Source organism: Sander lucioperca, chromosome 10, assembly GCF_008315115.2.
Source record: "Sander lucioperca isolate FBNREF2018 chromosome 10, SLUC_FBN_1.2, whole genome shotgun sequence".
NCBI lineage: Eukaryota > Metazoa > Chordata > Actinopteri > Perciformes > Percidae > Sander > Sander lucioperca.
The window spans coordinates 24,491,821-24,509,159 of NC_050182.1; the positions used below are offsets into that span (position 1 = coordinate 24,491,821).

General features: G+C 42.1%; 1 protein-coding gene across 1 annotated transcript in view; it reads right to left on the reverse strand.

The window, feature by feature from the left end:
• ephb6 (eph receptor B6) overlaps nucleotides 1–16,859 on the reverse strand; it is a 45,339-nt gene extending 28,480 nt beyond the window's left edge. The window contains exons 1-2 of the mRNA XM_031299487.2: nucleotides 16,699–16,859; nucleotides 3,602–3,666 (exon numbers count right to left, since the gene is read on the reverse strand). Of these exons, the coding sequence (XP_031155347.1) occupies nucleotides 3,602–3,666; nucleotides 16,699–16,804 (171 nt within the window). The 5' untranslated portion in view covers nucleotides 16,805–16,859. The remainder of the gene's footprint in view (nucleotides 1–3,601; nucleotides 3,667–16,698) is intronic.
• Between the last annotated feature and the right edge of the window lie 480 nt (nucleotides 16,860–17,339).

The following is a 17,339-nucleotide window of genomic DNA, read 5'->3' on the forward strand; positions in this document are numbered from 1 at the left end:
CTCTGCTAATTAAGTTGGAGTTACACTGTTGTAGAAGGCCAAGGCGAACAGTAAAGGATTTTCAAAGGATTTAAAAACCTCTTTTCAGGACAAGCAGCCAATGAGGTATTTTATCTTACACGTGAAGCTTTATTTATATTCGCACTAAGTGCAATTTGTATTTTATTTTCTTTGGTAATGTATAATTCATTTGACGTGCTTACTACGTTCAGTCACATATAGTTCTCACGGCGTGACGTGGATGCATTAAGGACAGAAGAGCAAAGCAATAAACGCCCATTTCAAAGAACCAACCTGCGTCTGTGTTGTCGTGAAGAGAGCTACAATACTTTTCCCATTTGAACTTTTTTTTTCATTCAGAACAGAAGACAAAATAGGAGTTTCCTTGCAAAACATAAGGTGCAAAATAATTGTTTGACTCGATTATTCTGTTTTTGTGAGCTGAAATTGTAATCGCGATTAATATTACGATTAATTGCACATCCCTAAAACAGAGCGTGTATGTGTGTGAGGTGGCTGCATAAGGCTGGGACTTTCAGGTAGAGAGAGCAGCCACTGGTATCTGTGTGTGGCATTGCGTGCAGTTTGCTTCTGTACCTTTGTGAAAAGAACACAGCTTTTATTTGTTTTCTGACCCCAAACGCCCCCCCCCCCCGCCACACACACACACACACACACACACACACACACACACACACACACACACTTCTCCCCTCCCTTACTTATTTCTCCCTGTTTCATTTTCTCCCTCCCTTATGTAGAAAGAATAAAGAAAAAAATGGGGCAGATTGGGGAGGAGGGGTGGATGAAGCGTTAGGGACGACTCATCTTCGTGATTTAATTTGAACCGAAATGCCAGAGAACCACGCAATCTCTCCAGTGACACAGCAATGGGAGGGGCAAGGCCTCGGACACACAGACAAACACACAGAAGCTGAGAAAGGCATGCACAGATACCTCAAAACATATGCGCGCACACACACACAAAGCAAAGCAAAGCAAAGCAAACACAATGGAGGAATAATGTGTGAAACCAAGGAGAGGGGAAAAAAGACAACAGTAAGAAGTCGAGAGTCTGCTGGTCTGGCACTGAGGGGAACTAAGGGGCAGAGTGGAGATTGAGTTGGGGGTTGATAAAAGGAATAATATAAAGAAAAGACCCAGTGGCTCTGGGACTGTGAAGGGCAAAGGGAGGAAAGATTAAAAGAGGGAGAGAGAGGCAGAGACAAAGAAGCAAAGGAGCTGCCTGTCGGTACATTAAAAGAATGGAAAGATGGCAAGAAGAAGTAGGAGGAGAGCGCAGAAAAGAATATCCATGAAGCCTCAAGCAAAAGAAAAGATGGGATGTGAAGAGAAAAGTGAGGAAAGGGTTAAAAAAAAAGAACACACACACAACCTCCCTCTTTCTCCCACCCTCTCTTGGTCTGTCTTTCTACTTCTCTCAGCTTGATGCCCTGGGTCAAATAACCATATCTCCATCTCAGAAGTACTTCTCATCCAGGGACCATAAAGAAAAAAAACTCATGCAAATGCTTGACTTGCTTATGCACGCAAACACATACTAACTCTCTCTCTCTCTCTCTTTCTCTCTCTCATACACATACATGCACACACACACACACACACACACACACACACACACACACACACACACACAAAAATGAATGGCCTTCTATTAGCAGCTGCCATCATGGTTCACAAATTTCTAACACACGAGGCCCTAATTAATCACACATCATGTACAATTATGGAGGCCAGACTGGGGTGATAATGAGTGCATAAAGCTAAACTTTAGTGTAAGGTGAGATAAAAGGCTCGATGTGAGTGTGCTCGCCAGATATTGGTGTGAGACTACTGTATTTTCAGTAATGGTTGGCTCATTTGTTTGTAGCGTTAAGGTAGTTATGACTTGTTTTTATTTCATGCACTGTATGATACTCTAAATGTATATATCAGATGTTTTTCACGTATCGCCCATGTATGGGTAGAGGCTAAGAATAATATTGTTCTGTACTGGTAGAGTAATGGGCATAGGAATTTCCTCCACAGTAAGTTGTGCTATCCTGCAGTTTCTCACATGTAGTTCGACTGATTATCTGAAATGACAATGAAGACGATGTGTGTGTGTGTGTGTGTGTGTGTGTGTGTGTGTGTGTGTGTGTGTGTAATTATGAGCCATATTAGAACTGAGCCACAATCACTCACAGATGAACGGATTTAACTGACCCAGGACCCTAACACAGTCACGCAAGCACACACACATACCCCCACCCCCCTTCCCCCCACACACACACACACACACACACACACACACACACACACACACACACACACACACACATATATATTTACACAGCTCAAGGCGATGCGACAACCTTAAATAAAATGTAGCTCAAGAATAGAAGATCTATGGTTCAATCACTGCAATCAGTGACTGAACCATAGAGATCAATATAAAAAAGCATTTTAGCCCTCAAGGATGTCCTGAAAGCAAGGTGACACCTTGCTCATTCTCAAACTGTGTGTGCCAAAAGCTCCACCAATCAATGTCAAATGTCAAACATCCTGCAAAATAACCCTAACCCATAAATACACATTTATATCCTTCATCCTAATCTTCAAGCTGAGATCTGTGACTTTCTGCGAACAGCAATTGTCTGTAGCAATGAGATGTCCACAGCAAAAATAGCAGAGAAGGTTTATTGGAAGCCTGCTGTTTATTTGAATCATTGCAATCAATGTAACCGTAGACAATTTGCCACCAAGCAAAACGAATACAACAGTGCTCATGTTTGATTTGGATGTGTGAATGTCTGTACTGACTTTAACAGACTTTAAGAGCTTGGATATGGACAAGCAGAATCAACACATGTAGCATAGAGATCTCTAAGCACGGTGAATGTTGCAATCTAGTTTGGAAAGGATATATGTATGTTTATTGTGTCAATTATGATCGGTTGAGAAGCAACAAAGAATATACACAGTGTAACTACATTGTTATATACACAAACATAATCATTTTGAATATCACCAAACCTTTACCAACACATTACCAAAACCCTGTTAATGTAGCCTAATCTTAATGTAACAGGCAATTATTTGGAAAATAAATTAAGTCATTTTTCAAGCAAAGATGTCAACATTTGATGGTTCCAACTTCTTAAATGTGACACTTTGCTGCTTTTCCTTGTCTTAAATTATTGTAAACCGAATATCTTTGGGTTTTGGGCTGTTGGTCAGGCAACAAAAAGCCATTTGAATACGTCACCTTGGGCTCCAGGAAATGGTGATGGGTATTTCTGCCTTTTTTCTGACATAATTGATTGATTAATCCAAAAAGAAATAATCAACAGATTATCTTAAATGTTTACCTTAACATCAGTTACCTACCAGGACTGGTTTTGTAAAAAATGTGTAATGCATTCTTGTGTTTAATCCCTCATTAGGGTTCCACTACAATGCCCAACAAACAATGTAATTATACCCTTACACTCAAAATGTAACCATGTGTAACATGTGTGCAACATTGGCCCCCGCAACATGATTGCTTTAATGCTCCAACAGCTGGAAAGCACATTGAGAGAGTGAGGTCCCTGCTTACCCCCGTGTCTGGATAGGTGGTCCAGCCCAGCTCTGAGGTAGACTCTGTTGTGTCCAGCAGCATCACTGACAGGTAAGGAAGCAGAGACAAAGACAATGTGTGAGAAAACAACCAGACAAACAAGATGTACAGCTTTTAGTTTAATGCTAATGATTGCTGCTCAAGAGTTTAAACTTGAGCAGAGTGACTGTAAAACAGAACCTGCAATCATGGGATATTGTCGCAAGGCTTGAATCACAGACTGTGTGATACTGTGATGCCATCAAGAGCGAAAACGTGGATGTGCTCCAGTGACGCTGAAGTTGAGATTAACTTTGTGAAGTATTCTTTTTGGGGGGAGCTTTTACAATCAAACAGTCTTTTATCCCTTTGTTAAATACAACAAGTAGTTGGCAGCCAGTCTACTGGCAGTGGAACAGGTCCAGGTTCCTTTTCTTCCCCTTGCAATAAAATCAGGAAGTGCTCCAGCTGTCAAACCCAATAACTGATTCTGAGTGATGATGCATTTTGACACAATGTTCTGGTGTTTAAAAAATTAAACTGATTGACCTGATGGGGCACCGTGATTAAAGGTCAAATTTTCCAACTTTAAAAGGCCATAACCATTAATGTCACATCTTGTTGAAACTTAGCAAGCTGATGCTTCTTCTAGTTTGGCCCAAAAGGAACCATTGTTTTGTGGCTGGCCATATGTTTACTGTTGGTTTTCCTTTTGTTTTAGGTTTAAACAGATATTTGCTCATTTCCAGTGATCTAGAGTGAAAGCACGAGAATAGACTTTTATGTATGGAGTGTATTTTCCCATAATTTGCTTTTAGGTTTAAGTGCTTTAAAAAGCAAGCTGGCAAGGAAATCACAGACACACACACCCAGTGACTTTAATGCTTAGTGCTGCATGCTGACACATGGCAGCAGCTTCCCACACAAAACTGAAGCCCTTGAATTTTCCATTAGTATTCCAAAACCGTGGTGGCTGCCATTCCTTCAGTCTGGCACAGTCTGTGCTCAGTTCTGTTGAGGACCCACCGATTGAACGCAGGCCAAAGTTTATCGTGCACACAGAGCAGATGTGGCAAAAACATCAGACTTCAAGTTTGGATGCTCGCGCGGATGGAGTTAATGGAGAAAAAACACACAGTGCCTGATTTCATTAAGCACAGTACTAATCACCTAAAGGGCTGTTGACACACACACACACACACACACACACACACACACACACACACACACACACACACACAGACACACACACACACAGAGCATTGTCGAAGGCAGCAGCCATCCGCCTGTGTTTAAAAATAAATAATTTTTCTCATTGTTGTCATACAAATTTTATGCTTTGGTTTCCATTTCACGTCATACAGTCGTTCACCGGAGAGAAAGAAGGCTCTCTTTTTCTCTCTCTGACAAGCAGGCAAAGAGCAGCAGAGATATATTATCTACATAATCATCACACACACAGGATGGGATTTGAAAAGGTACCCTGTCTCACCAAAACACCAGTGACTCATGGAGATAGCTCCATTTTTTTATTTCTCAGGTGTACAGGCTTGAGCACACACACTGAATCCCTCTGTCTTCTTAATAAATCAAACAAATAACACAAAACTGATATCATTTGTGACTTATGACACAAACTCACCCCCACCTCTCTGTTCTCTGAATGTGCTGTAAACCGATTTCTTTTTTTAGGATTATACTCACAGATGGAGACCTCGCAAATCTGTCCTTCAATCCTTCATTTCCCTCCTCTTTTTTCTTTTACGAGCCCCCTCCCCTCCAGTCTGTCTATCTGTTTTCACCCACTAGCTTGTCTTTATGTCAATCTTACTAAATTCACACATTTTCCATGGAAGACCTCCAGGATTTTGGAGTGATATGAATTATATAAAGAAAAGAATACAAATGGACTGTGACAGCTAAGGATTATATGCAGCCACAGGCATCACAATAAATAGTTTTTAGTGCAGCGTATGTCTGGACAGCTTGACGACTAAATCCACCAAGCCAGCATGTGTGAAGCATTTCAAAAGAATGGTGCTTTCCATTAGTGGCACACCTTTGCTACTTCGTTTGATGATGCATCTGTCACAGGATAAACAATCAGTTGCCAGTTTATTAGGCACACCTAGCGCAAACGGATGCAGTCTAATACAACAGTGCTGCAGTAAATCCTCCCTTCATGAAGGTTATAACGTTAGCTGTCGATGGTTTTATGGTCGATGCAGTTTGTGGTGAACTGTGTAGCATTATATACAGAGAGGTGTTTCTGTTATATAGCCTTCCCTCATTAATAAAAAAGGGGTGGACAAAATAATTAAAAACACCTGCCAGTGTGTGTGATGGCATGCAAACAGCCTATTGATTAGCTTTCCAAGCTCTCTGTCTCTTGTCATGAATCATCCTTCATTTGTCAAAGGAATAAACTATCTTTATATGTACAAACATGTCATGCATGAAACACACGCACGCATATATCATGCATTCTGACCTCATTAAGCACCATCCTATTTATATCAGATAAGGAGACACACACACACACACACACACACACACACAGATGCTGCAAATGTGTCATTCTAAATTCAATTAACCCTCTGCTTCGGGGCAGAGTCATGCATAAATAATATACAGCAAACTATTTTGACATTAATATTTATGCCTCTACTATTTAGCTTCTTGTCGTGAGGCCTTGGGGACCCCAGGTCTGCACGTTGCCTCTGCTCTATCCACCACAAACCTGTACATGAGGATTACATGGAGGAATGTTCAAAGAGCTTCATGCGTGTCTCATTGCGTGACATTAACATGTTGAATAATTCACCTCGACATCCTAAGATAAGCGTGTTGCACACACCTTTCAAGGATTAGCTTGAGCTGAGGCATCGTGACCAGATCTTGTGTGTGTGTGTGTGTGTGTGTGTTTGTGTGTGTGTGTGTGTGTGTGTGAGACAAAGTTGAACAAAAGAAAAGGACATTTGCTGGCAGGTCCACTTGGCAGTGAAAGCCCCTTTATTTAACTCTCAGACAACAACTGCTCTACAGCATCTCTGTCATTGGTCCATCTGAGGGCCGAGACACTCAAAGTTTGTCCCTGTCAGTTTGGAGAAGTGCTGAGTCTGCAATCTGGACTTGAGTGCTGTGTTAATGCACGCCGTCTCTCACGACTTCCTGCTCCACTCTGGTCTTATACTCACTCTACTCCCTACCTTTCCCCCTTTTCTACCTCCATCTTGTCCCTTGTCCCTTTCTCCCCCCACCCACCCTTTCTGCATGTGTGTATTATTCATCTAAAAAGTGACAGCAGGCATTGCTGTATGTTAAATAAGGAGATACGCTCTGCTCCATTATTGATGCCAGATCTGCTGTTTGTTTAGGAAAAGAGGCGACAATAGAAAGAAAAGGGCAGGATTATGAGACAGGAATGAGAAGAGGATGATAGATTTTTGTTTGTGCATATGAATGTACTACTTTCACGCTTTCTCCCTCTCCTTCTCTGTGTGGCGTGGGTGTAAATGCTCTTTTCTATTGTGCAGAGGTGACCTGCATTAGTTCATGACTGTCCCCTCTGCCGCTGGAGTGTTCACTTCAGCTGAGTGACCCTCTCTCCATCCATTTCTCTTTGCCCAACACTTTGCCTCTCTGTGTAGCCATGCATGCATCCACACTCCAGCGCTAAGTGTAGTGCTGTTGTTCATGTCACGCCTCTATGACGGTGGATGTATGCTACTTTACCGCACACTTTCCGGGCAATAGAGCCCCCCTGGTTTTGGTGTTAATATTAACGTAGGCTAGAGAGGTGCGAGTGTGTAATATGCCTTAACGCTAAAGTAAATGCACCTGCAGAGACTACACAGAGTCATTGAGCTCACAGGTAACAGCAAGTTACAGGAACACACACATGCACAGCACACACATATTTTCAACAGAAATTCCCATAGTGCCTGCAAGCGTTCTCAGCAGCGGTCAGGTCGTGTTTTGTCTTTTGTCCACTCATCCACCCATCTCCACCCATTCTTTATACGCTCCAGATGCTCCCACCCACAGACAGTCAGTCAAGGACAAGGCCTACACCAAACCATCATTACAAACAACCACAACGAGAGAGTGATAGGCCAAGACAGAGAGGGAGCAGGAGGGTGGAGGAGTGAGGAAAGAGGGGGATTAACGCGATTCCAGAAATAAGCATGCACATGTCAAATGGAGTTATCAAAAAATTCTCTGGCGGTTAAGCTGAATGAAAGTGCAGCTGCAACAAACAGCACTTAAGCCAGGTTAGATGATAGAGCAGAGTCTGTAATGAGTCACTGAACAAGCAGCAACAGGCACAAGTAGGAGAACCTTTCACAAAACTGACTCTCATCCTTGATTACAAGACATTTGCAAAAATAGGTTAGGATACCGTCTGAGGTATGGTTCTGGGCAACTATACATCCTAAAGGAGTAGGTCAACATTTTGGGAAATACGGTTATTCGGTTTCTTGACATGAGTTTGGGCCTGGTTATACTAGAAAAGAACTAGTTCATGTTGTCTGACCTCGTTCCAAGCGGCTACCCTCCAAGGCGGAGTGAAGAGTCATAGAGAGGGGGGGGAGACGTGATATTGTTTTAATATGGAGATAACACATACAATGCACATTTTTTAGACAGTCTCTCCTTGATAGCGTTGCACTTAGTTGTACGTACACAAAAAGTGAAAGGAATGGTTTTATAATAACAAATGAAAAAGAGAGTTTGAGAAAGAAGTTCAAATCCATCTTAGGGAGTGGTATCAATCTTCTCATCTAACTCTGCGAATAAGCCTATTCCACAAATACCGTCAAACCATTATTTTAACCTGTTCGCGTATATTTCTAGACATCATTCTCCTCTTCTCAGAGGATTTTTTGTTGTGTATTTTAGGCCTAGGAAGGCTTGGATTTGTCAAGAAAGAAGCCAAATTTAATGAGACCCAATACTTTTGGAAAAAATACTCCTTAACGGTGCTACAGCAAAGAAGTTTGTCCCTCCCTCCTACTTAAATGTTCACTGGAGGAAAGTAATGTGTGCAGTCAGTGGAAATATAGAATCAAAAAATACAAAAGTCTCTTCTAACCAGCACTGAGTTCTCTCTCAAAAGAAATCTAGACCTACTTATCAGAGACAGAACCTGCTACAAACATATTTTCATCACCATCTCCACCCTCAACAGCTACTAAGAAGGAATGTAAATCTGAGAGGAGATCAGTTTACTGTAATCTCATTGTGTAATAATTTCTAAATAGTGAAGCCTTCAACAATCAAACTTTGCTCTCACAGTTTAGTTGATGCCAACATGCAAACTGCCAAGTGCAGCTTTAATGTGAAATTCAAAACGCCATACTACATTCCTCTGTCACGGCAGTCCATACCACGCGTTCATCTTTCAATTACATTTTGGCTCTAACTCGTTGCCTCGTTGTCCGCACAGGCGTATTATCTGTGACATTATCTGCCATGACACTTACCGACTTAAAGCAGAGTCTTGGTGTGCAGCCAGGGGTGTCGGACTGGGGGTGGAAAGGGGACTGAGTACAAAAAGATGCTAGAATTAATAGCTTTGGATGTGGGGAGGGGCCCATAGAGAATGCCTTTCTACAGGGCCCAGAATTTTGTACTACGCCTGCGTACAGCCGCCTGACAGCTTCAACCTCTAATCTATCTAATAAAGCTAGACATATGTATGTATGTGTGTACGTGTTTGGGGGGAAGGTAACCTGCACGTCACACGCTGAATGCTTTTTTTAAGGCTCTGACACACCAACCCGACGGCCGACCTTCGACAGAAAAGGAAGTCGGACTGACTGCCTCCACGAGTTGGTTGGGTGCGCGTGCGCGAGACGTAATACGTTTCCATAACAGCTGTATTAATCTGTATTGTCGTCCAAAAAATTAAAACCAGCAGCTGATTGGACGAACGCCTCACGTGGGTCTGGCTAGTTCACCGAAACATGTTTCTGAAAACATTTTAAGCAAGAAATAGGCTATGCAGTTGCTGAATCTGTCTTCATTTCAGATCGACAAAGGTCAATTTAAAAGATCTTGGTCAGATTTTGAGAGGCGTTAGTCACGCTCATCCCGCTCGTCATTTCCGAGTTAGCGCTCCACCAATCAGATTGGCCATTGAGTCCGACTGCCCGCCTTCCGATTCAACATCTAAAATCGGCCCAAATGAAGGCCGACGGCTCCTCCAACTGACGACGGCACGGAACACACCGAACAGACTCGAGTCACTGACCTCGCCAGGCTGTCCGACGGCCGATAATCGGGTTGGTGTGTCAGGGCCTTTACAACAGCGAGGGAATGATGAAAATGAACACCTCTGCTGAAGTGTTAAATTCGTTAACGATCATATGACCCTCTCTCTCTCTCTCTCTCTCTCTCTCTCTCTCTCTCTGCCTACCGCGTGCCAAGCAATCGGCCCGTTCCACAGATTGTTGTATCACAAATGGCAGATATGTCATTCATTTGAGGAATTACGGAGCTCTCAACAGCCCCAGAAAAAAATATGCATAAAAACAATGCTAAAATGAACGCCTGGTGACAGTGTAGAGTTACAGTGTCGATGATGGGGATGCTGCTTCTTCCACTTCACACCAGCATGTAATGTCTCTCTTTGCAGGCAGGACTTAACTCCCACTGTGACAAGCATGCCATTTATTTTCTTATCAAACTTTCCGGTCCGTGTACATGGTGGCCAACGGATTTTCGTTTTGAAAGGAAAAAAACAAAAACGAAAAACGGCCAGTTTCCCAATTACCATTAGTAAATAGGAAAACAAAAAACGGAAAACAACCATTATTCGTTTTTTGTTTTGATATTAAAAAACGGAAAACGAAAAACAATCTCGTTATCCGATTGTCTTTGATGTATTTGTAGATGGAACTCGGAAATTAAAATACGTGTATATGTTGTCGGTACACGATCCGTTCTGCCTGCACGATCCGTTCTGCACATGCGCAAAATGTTCGCGCATGCGCGGTTGTACGAGGATTTACGACACTGCACAATCTCTTCCACGCTTCCGGTCGACAGCCAAGCTAACGTTAGTTTAGCTAACAGCTAATTCGGCTAACCGCTAGCTGATTGTAGCGGTCTGCCGTTAGCCTCCACAGGCAAGCTAACGTTAGTTTAGCTAACGGCTCATTCGGCTAACCGCTAGCTGATTGTAGCGGTCTGCCGTTAGCCTCCACAGGCAAGCTAACGTTAGTTTAGCTAACAGCTAATTCGGCTAACTGCTAGCTGAGACATGTAATGTAATAACTTTAAAAGACCCTCAAAATAAAACTTGAAAATAAACGTTGACATATATAACAAACACCTACCATATATAACAGCTGTTACGTCAGTTCTACTTTACTTGTGCTCATTTAAAATACAATCACTCACGGTACTGGTGTACCGACACCATCTTCAAAAGGACACTTATGTACGTTTACACTTCATCGCATTAATAATAGACAGTCTATGGTTATTAGTCAAGACGAAGTATTAAAGGTAAAAACATTAACGTAAACAACACAACAACGATGTCGCTATACGGTTTTGGATCAGTGACAAGTTTCGAATGTTTGTAGCTATGACTATTGTATAATAAAGATTTAATAAAAAAAGATTTAATAAAAAAGTTGTAATGTTTGGTTGTAAAGTGTTGACACATGGTGTCGGTACACGATTCGTTCTGCCTGCACGATCCGTTCTGCACATGCGCAAGATAATACTGTTTTACCGAGGATACAACCTACACGATCTGTTCCACGCTAGCCTATGGCTAGCCTCCACCGGGAAGCTAACGTTAGTTTAGCTAACAGCTAATTCGGCTAACCGCTAGCTGACAGCTAGATTCAGTCTAAAATAACGTTAACTCAAACGTAATGGGAAAAGCAGCTACAGCTAAATTAAGACTTCACAGTAATAACAATAAAGACAAGTATTGAGTGATTGTATTTTAAATGAGCACAAGTAAAGTAGAACTGACGTAACAGCTGTTATATATGTTAAGTGTTTGTTATATATGTCAACGTTTATTTTCAAGTTTTATTTTGAGGGTCTTTTAAAGTTATTACATGCTGTCTCAGCTAGCAGTTAGCCGAATTAGCTGTTAGCTAAACTAACGTTAGTTTGCCTGTGGAGGCTAATGGCGGACCGCTACAATCAGCTAGCGGTTAGCCGAATGAGCCGTTAGCTAAACTAACGTTAGCTTGCCTGTGGAGGCTAACGGCAGACCGCTACAATCAGCTAGCGGTTAGCCGAATTAGCTGTTAGCTAAACTAACGTTAGTTTGCCTGTGGAGGCTAACGGCAGACCGCTACAATCAGCTAGCGGTTAGCCGAATGAGCCGTTAGCTAAACTAACGTTAGCTTGCCTGTGGAAGCTAACGGCAGACCGCTACAATCAGCTAGCGGTTAGCCGAATTAGCTGTTAGCTAAACTAACGTTAGCTTGGCTGTCGACCGGAAGCGTGGAACAGATCGTGCAGTGTCGTAAATCCTCGTACAACCGCGCATGTGCGAACATTTTGCGCATGTGCAGAACGGATCGTGCAGGCAGAACGGATCGTGTACCGACAGATGGGATGACAGCTCTCCCAGCCACCACTGCTGTATACCACTATAGTAGCTACATGCCAACGGCAGTAAACACTATAGTAGCTACATGCTAACGGTCATCTTAGCTGGCAATGTTGTTAAATTCTCCCCAATTCCGGGTCACATTCCTGCTGAAACATGTCCGATTGTGTAGTGTTTGGTTCAGAAGCCTTTATCTGTGATTTTTGACGTTAGAAAGTGCTGCTTCGTTCCACTACAATCTAACGTTAGCATACTCATAGCTAACTATTGTAACTGCATGCTAACGCAACATAGCGGAGCATATAGCTAGCTATGTACGTATGTAGCAGGACTTTGTACCGTAAAAATCACCAATAAAGGCTTCTAAACCAAATACTAAACAAATACAAATACAGTAAAGTGACTAGAATTAGGGGTGAAATGTCCAGCATTGAGCTACATAATAGTTTGCTAGGAGTTAGCTGGTCTCTCACAGAGATCTCATTTGTAGCCCTGTTTTACCCGATACTTTCATAAAAGTACAAACACATGAAGTGAGAGGTATACACATGCTTAAACTTTATTTAAAACATGGTTAACCTGAAGCAGGATGGAGTCATGACTTATAACACCAAAGCAAGGCTTCTAGCTCAGGCTAGCTAGCGTTAGCAAATTACCTTCAAAGTTGCAAAGAAATGACGAAACGTAAAATTTGAAGCCTTTATTTAATTTGCTACATGGTGTTGTACTGGATGGCCAGACGACGCTCCGTATATCATTAACAGATACTTTAGGCAACTCCAGCAAACACCTTGTAAACTTCATCTCTGCCATCATAACGGTCAACTGTGACTGTAACTGTCTAATGTTTTCTTCCGGTAACCGGGAATGTCCAAACATCCTTACGCCAATGCGTGCATAGAGCTGTGAAGTTTGCCGGTGTTCGCGCAAGCGTAGAACTGATCAGGCAGTGCACAGAACGGATTTTACAGGCGGTACGGATCGGGTACTGACAAAGGAATAAGATTTATACACACATTTTAATTTCCGAGTTCCATCTACAAATACATCAAAGACAATCGGATAACGAGATTGTTTTTCGTTTTCCGTTTTTTAATATCAAAACAAAAAACGAATAATGGGTTGTTTTCCGTTTTTTGTTTTCCTATTTACTAATGGTAATTGGGAAACTGGCCGTTTTTCGTTTTTGTTTTTTTCCTTTCAAAACGAAAATCCGTTGGCCACCAAGTACACGGACCCTTTCCCTAATTCATCATGTCCTGAAAAGGCAATTTACTACACCCAGGACCAAGGATTGTAATCTGCCTAATTAATCTACAGTTAAAGCCTGAAACAAGTGACGTAAGAAAAGAAGGCCCTGATGACCTTAAAGTGAGAATGTCAACATGGCTGAAAGTTTATACCGCATGGTGGTTTTCTTTTTATGTACAGATAATCAGTGGCTGAAGAAGTATGTAGATCCTTTAATTAACTTTAAAGTTCCAGTACTACAATGTAAAAATACTCTGTCATGAGAGATAAGTGTAATCAGTAAATTCAGCATTTAAAATCTTAAAAACTTAAATGTACTGTTTTCAGATTTGAGAAAAATTTCCAAATATTGATGCATCGGCTTGTATTAGTTGGGCTGTATTATTAAAACTAAAGCATCAATAAGTAGCAGTTCTGCTACACACATTTGTAATAATTGTTCAGACTTTTATCTGCTCTTTGTTTTTTTGTGAAATATTGGGTAATTTTTACATCTTTAGGCCTAAAACAGTGAAATCATCTGGGAAGTTTAGAAGTGGAGCAGTTCCAAATGGAACTTCTAAACTTCCCAGATGATTCCCAGACGGTCATGTTGCAGTTCCAGTAATGAATGGTGTGAGGGATTCAATTTGTAATTCAGTATTTATATTACAGTTACTTTAACGTAAGTTCAGTAACACTCCGTTACTTTGACTAGTCGTTGGCTTGTTCGCTGTCTTACCGTGAGTTAAATAGTGGTGTCTCTCTGTCTGCCTTGCCTTCAGTTTATAGACGGGTCCGGGTATGACTACTTTCATGAGTTACCTCATGCTAGTTTAGTGTAAAGTTCAAGGTCTGGCAAAGCAAGACCAAAGTTGATGTAACCTGCCAAGCTGAGATCGACTCCGGGTCTCCTCGGGAGCTATGTGCAGCAGTCACCGGGGCTAAGCTAGCACCTGGATAGTCAGTGAATCCCTCCAAACTGTGTCTTGATTTTTACACGTATTAAATACAAAAGATGACGGTTATGGGCACAGTAATTAAAGTTAAGTAACGAAAAAACTAAGTACAATATTCCCATCTAAAATGTGGTGGAGCACAAGTAGAACATATTGTAAAAGGAAAATACTACAAATGGTAGGCTACTTAAGTGCAGTGCTGGGTTATTCAGTTATTTTCCACAACAGCAGATAACACCTGCCAAACAATTTCACCTGATTGGTTTTTGTTTTATACAGAACAAGTCATTCACATTTTAATCAGTTTTATTCCTGTTAACATTTTAGTCTACAGTTTGTGCAGGCTGTTGGCGAAATCATTAAATCAGATTAAATTACATTTCAGGGTATGACATACATTCCACTAATGATATAAGGTTAATTTCAGGATATGCATAGCTCAGTGAGCATCACCACTCATCCATGACTGGAAGAGCTGTAGGGGCATCAGGTGTGCCTCCTGCACAGACCTCCCTTTCAATGTGGTGTATTAATCCAATGCGAACAAGGAATCCTTGACACAGATCCAACAATTTAGAGGCCAGCCATGTGGCTTCACATCACTACCTCACATCAACAATGCATGTGGGCGAAGGCCTTAACACTTACACAGGCAGCTAGCGAGAGTGATGAATCAAACACTCTGTCACTCGCACACTCTGTAGTGTCTGCATGCAAAGCGGCAGAAAGCTAGCTTTTATACTCTCAACGGCAAGAAATGAAGGCTAAAAATTACACTTCTTTATGGTTTGTGGTGTGAAAGCAGACAAAAATAGGGGCTGTTAGTGGTGGATACACAGATATACTTCAAAAGCAGTAGACAGACAAACAATAGAAAGACAGACAGAAAACATATCAGGTGGCCAGTCAGTCCAGACAGACACGTCATTACTGCGATCAAAGCTGAGGCAGACACCAAATCCTCCCTTCGTGACATAACTAGATGTTTCAATTTATGTGGATTTATATGGACGTCCATGCTATTGGATTAATACTGTATTACTAAGAGCTCTATTTCAATTACACAAACAGAGTCACTAGGGCAGTAACACTGTGCAGCCTCTCTCCCTCTCTATCATTCTGTCTCATCTTAGTCCAGGCCATCTGTTACAAACGCAGCTCAAATCTGTGGCATGAGGCTGACATATAAGTTACCTCTATTATAGACTATTACTGACACACACCTCGCAGTAAACTAAAGCCACTGGGAGATGAGCATGAACAGGTGCAGCTCTTTCCAACGTGCAGCCAGATCCTTTGAAAGTAATTTGCGTGCTGACTGCTGAATCCCTCTCAAGTGTTGGGGACAGGATGTAGGAGCAGGAGCTATGTATAGGCAGATGCACCTATAAGAATACACACTCACACATATGTACAGATGCACACATACATTTAAAGGCAGTTTGAGTCATCAAATTAATGTCAGATTTCTCAAGTCTGCCCACTCCGATCTGACAGAACACTTCAGCTTTTCCAGACAGTTCCTTAGTCTCTCTCTTTATTACTTACTCGCTCACTCACTCCTGCACTTTTTAAGACATGTAATATTTCCATGTAAGTGTGAGGAGTTAAGAGCAGACACATTCATTGATGAGAATGTGAAGACAAGGGGCACTGATAACAGTACTGGAGAGGGGGCAGGGGTCTCTGGCTGTCACATCCACAAGATCATGAATGACCCGGTGGTGGGTGGGTGGGTGGCAGGGGGTCACCAAATACATAGGCAAAGAGAAACGGGTTATACAACTTATTATTCATTTGTCTCCTGCCTCATTTCCATATTCTTTTGTTGCAGGAGCTTGATAGGCCCCGGCACGCACCTGGCACCTCGATGCCAACAAAGTCCCATCTGATGTGCTGCCACAGTGGCACACACAAGCATCTGCATACATATGCATACACACAGATGCTTCAGACACAACACACAAAACTAACACACACAGGGCTGTGTAAGCAGGGGGGGTAAGGTGGTAATTATTCAGGGGTTCCCAAGCTGGAGGTGGGGCCCCAAAAATTGAGAGTTTGTCACTTTCTTGTGATAAATGTGCCCTTTCTTAATGTGCCACAGTTTCACACAATGTCAAAGTGCCCAGTATTCCCAGAGAGCCACATTCTTAGAGGGCTAATACAGAAGCATAGCAAGTGTCAATCCTTCACTTGTGGGTTCATCACGAGCACATGATTGGAGTGCCGTGCAAACTCTCCATCCGGCTATACTCACATAAACACACACACACACATGCAATCATAGCTTTAAAATAAAGTAAAAGTTTAGTTCTTACCTTCCTCAGCTGAATTGGGCTGAAAAAACAGACAGAGAGACAGAAAGACACTCCACATCTCCACTACAGAATGACACTGACAGAAAGAGAGGGAGGGAGAGAGCATGAAAGAAGGAGATAGAGTGAGTTTGTGTGACAGAGCAAGGGAGAGGGGGGGTGAGAGAGGGGGTGGAGTCTGTGTGCGCCCTTTATCTGACAGGGAGAGAAAGAGAGAGAGAAAGGGAGGATGGGGGGGTGGATGGATGAGAAAGGAGAAAAATATTTACAGAGCAGCTCATACAATAAGTACACTGCCAACAGAGGAAGTAAACAAAACACTGTTGTCAGAGAGACGAGGAGAGAGAAAGAGGAGAAAGTTTTTTTTATATATATATTTCAGAAAAACAAAGACAGAGACAAAGCAAGGAAGAGTAAACAAGAGAAAGTGACAAAGGGGGAAGGAGGTGGAAAAATTAATAAACAAGTTTGTCTGGTCTCTAAAACAACTGTCTAGACATGTCTAGCGACGTCAGTTCCAGCTCTCCTCCCAACACCTCGCACAAATTTCAGCAAGGCCGTCTGGCAGACTGTGCCTCAAACTGTGGCATCCCTCACATGTCTGGACACTGTGCTAACTTGCATTTTTCAAGCCGTGGCATGTG